Source organism: Herpailurus yagouaroundi, unplaced genomic scaffold (genome assembly GCF_014898765.1).
Source record: "Herpailurus yagouaroundi ecotype Mexico unplaced genomic scaffold, PumYag 166, whole genome shotgun sequence".
Lineage (NCBI taxonomy): Eukaryota > Metazoa > Chordata > Mammalia > Carnivora > Felidae > Herpailurus > Herpailurus yagouaroundi.
In genome coordinates, this window is record NW_024412407.1 from 23,749,565 (window position 1) to 23,752,527 (window position 2,963).

At 38.3% G+C, this 2,963-nt stretch overlaps 1 protein-coding gene across 3 annotated transcripts in view; it reads left to right on the forward strand.

Moving 5' to 3' along the window:
* Positions 1-2,256, forward strand: part of BCAT1 (branched chain amino acid transaminase 1) — a 101,405-nt gene extending 99,149 nt beyond the window's left edge. For all 3 annotated transcript variants that reach the window (XM_040488653.1, XM_040488652.1, XM_040488654.1), the window contains exon 11: positions 1,437-2,256. In XM_040488653.1, the coding sequence (XP_040344587.1) occupies positions 1,437-1,478 (42 nt within the window). In that variant the 3' untranslated portion in view covers positions 1,479-2,256. The remainder of the gene's footprint in view (positions 1-1,436) is intronic.
* The last annotated feature ends 707 nt before the right edge of the window (positions 2,257-2,963 follow it).

A 2,963-nucleotide genomic window follows, 5' to 3' on the forward strand; every position in this document is an offset into this window, starting at 1 on the left:
GAGCCATCAGCCCAGAGCCTGACGTGGGGCTCGAACTCACGGACCACGAGATCGTGACCTGGCTGAAGTCAGACGCTTAACCGACTGCGCCACCCAGGTGCCCCAAAGCCCCTACATTTTAGATGATCATTAAAGTTCTTTCCCATTTGGAACTGCTAATGTTTTATCTGAATTTCAACTGAAGTTATATTGGGAATGAAAAGCCGATTCATGTGAAAAGGGGACATCATCGGAGGAATTTAGGCAAGCACATGGTGGCAGACTCACTGGCATGGTGGTAGGGAAGATATGTTCCAAGTCCATCTCCACAGACACAGCTATGTGAACATGTGGAGGGAACTCCAAATGGTAGTCAAGAACATGTCATTAGTGCGAGAGAGACCTTTGGCTAGGGTCTGGGCTCAGCTCTACCCTTTATGAATTACCTGAGTAAGTTGTTTAATCTCCCTAACACAGTTTTTCTCATCCATAAAATGAGATCAATAATGGCGCCTACTCTCTGGGGTTACTGTGAGGATAAATTTCGTAGTAAGTCTGTCAAGCTCCTGGCACCATAGCGTTAGCACTGTGAGAGCTCATTTGAACACAGAGATGTTTGATGAATGAATGAATGAATGAATGCACGCATACATGAATGAATGAATAAAAGAACAAATTGATCAAAACTAGCTTTCTGCTTTGGACATCTGGAATGTCTTTGTGTCAGTTAATTCAGTTTTAAGTATTAAAATTCAGGTTTGTGAAAGCAAATTACTTGGAGATGCAAATAATCAAATTCTGATTGTGATCTAGTTCCATCACTTTTGAAGGAATAAGAAAAAATGAGATGCTAACATAACCTGAATGACTTTCATTTAGAGAACAGAGCGTTTGTCAATTTAATATTTTGTCCACGAACACAAAACCCTCTTGAGAAAGGGGGCTTTCAGAGCGGTGATTCTCAAACTTCACTCTCATTAGAATCCCCCGAAAGTGCTGGCTGAAGCATGGTTGCTGGGACCCATCCCCAGTAAAGTCTGAGATATGGCTTGAGAATTTGCATTTCAGACATGCTGCCTGGTGATGCCGATGCTCCGGGTCTGGAGCACACACTCTGAGCATCGCTTCTTTAGAATAAAGATGATTGTAATTAAATTTAACTCAGTTACTTTATTTGGGGAGCAGAAACTAAATACAGAATGGTGATGAAAAGGCATTACTTAGAGACTTATTTCAGCTCTAAATTTGAGTTCAACCATAATTATAAAACTTGTGATTCTCTCCAGGTATTTGATTTATTTCTCTCTAATCCTATTTTTAACACGAATATGCTTTTACTGTTCAAAATAGGAACAGACCTTTTTGTATAACATTGGTTGTATTGCTGAACTTATTTGTAAGCGATTCTTGCGCTGGTAGTGTTTACACTTAAACATGTTTTCTTGCTTTTGTTGTAGTACGGAAGAGAAGAGAGCAACTGGACAATCATAGTATCCTAAATGGAAAATACAGGATATCATCTGTGTGCTATGGAGACAAACTGTCGCAGTTGAATTACAATAGATTTCTTTGGCTACCTGTTTTTAGTTGTGCCTAATGTAGTTTGTGTTATCAGTTGTTACCAGGTGATTGTTTCCTCATGCCAGAGAAAATGAATTGCAATCATCAAGTGGTATTTTGTAAACTCAGTGTTAAAAGCTTACTTCACCTTCTCTTCAAAAGATGATAATGTAAGCCATACGGCATAGACTTTTCCTCAATAATCTTAGTGCCTCCCTTATTAGTTTCCTCAGATACGAAAATATTTTCTTCCTTAGTATAAGTTATGTTCTGCTCCTCAACCAAATGAGTTTCTTTGTGTTTGAAAACTGATCTGAGTAGATTTCATAGGTAATGTTTCCTGTGACGTTATCTTCATCTTCAGAAAATGGCTGTGGGTTTTTGTTTTGTTTTGTTTTGTTTTTTGTTTTTTTAATAATCAAGACTGAAAAACTGGTATTTCTGCTTTCACATTTTTCTTTCCAGGCCCCTTAAATCCATCTTAAAGAGTAGATCTCCTTTCTTCCTGATGTCACAGTCTCCTCCAGGCTCTCCTTGTGCATCAGCAGGACCTGTGCACATCTCCACCATTGTCCTTTCCACATTGTATTGTGATTGGCTGTTTGTCAGCCTCCAACACAAGACTGAGGCTCTTGTGCCTTTGAGATCTTTGTATCCCCCTGCCTGGCACATAATAGGTACTCATTAAATAATGAATGAATGAACATTTAGCTTCTATAGAAGTGTACCTTCTTTGTTTCTATATTATGAAACCTCTTTATTAGAATTTGTGGTTGATTCTGACATTGTGTCCATTTACCTCACATTGTCTTTATTTTCCAGGGACTGCTAAGTCATTAGAGATACTCAGAGGCATAGTTTGTTGGAGGGATTATTTCATATTTGAAGACTGCCTTGGAATTGAAATAGCAGCTCTAGAGAGGTCATGATATCATACCAACCAAATGGAAATGACCTTTGTGAAGTGTTAAATACATATATGTTACATGTTAAATACAAAATAAAGAATCATATTTAGCTTTTGGTAGAAAGCAAAGGGGTATACTTTGATATACCTCATTTCTGTTGAATGGGGCTGGGAGGATCACATGGTTAGAGTACAGGAGAGCGATTCTAGATGATCTTTTCCTCATTTAGGAGCTGTGAGTTAAAATTGAATCCTGGTTTATAATTTAGGGGAAAGTCAGTCAAACCTTGCTAGAAAACGTTTACCCTTGGAAGGTCAACTCTCAGACATATTTTGGTTTCCCTCAGTTCTAGTAACTTTCATCTTGCTGATAATATTTCATTCTCTTTTCAGAGCAAGGGGAAAAAAGACCTTCTAAAAGTTTGATGTGTTAGAAAAATTTCCTTAAGGCATTTAGCAGCACATAGCAAATGGGGCTTTGATTCTTTTCCAAGACTTTTGGCCATAGGGTTCTTTT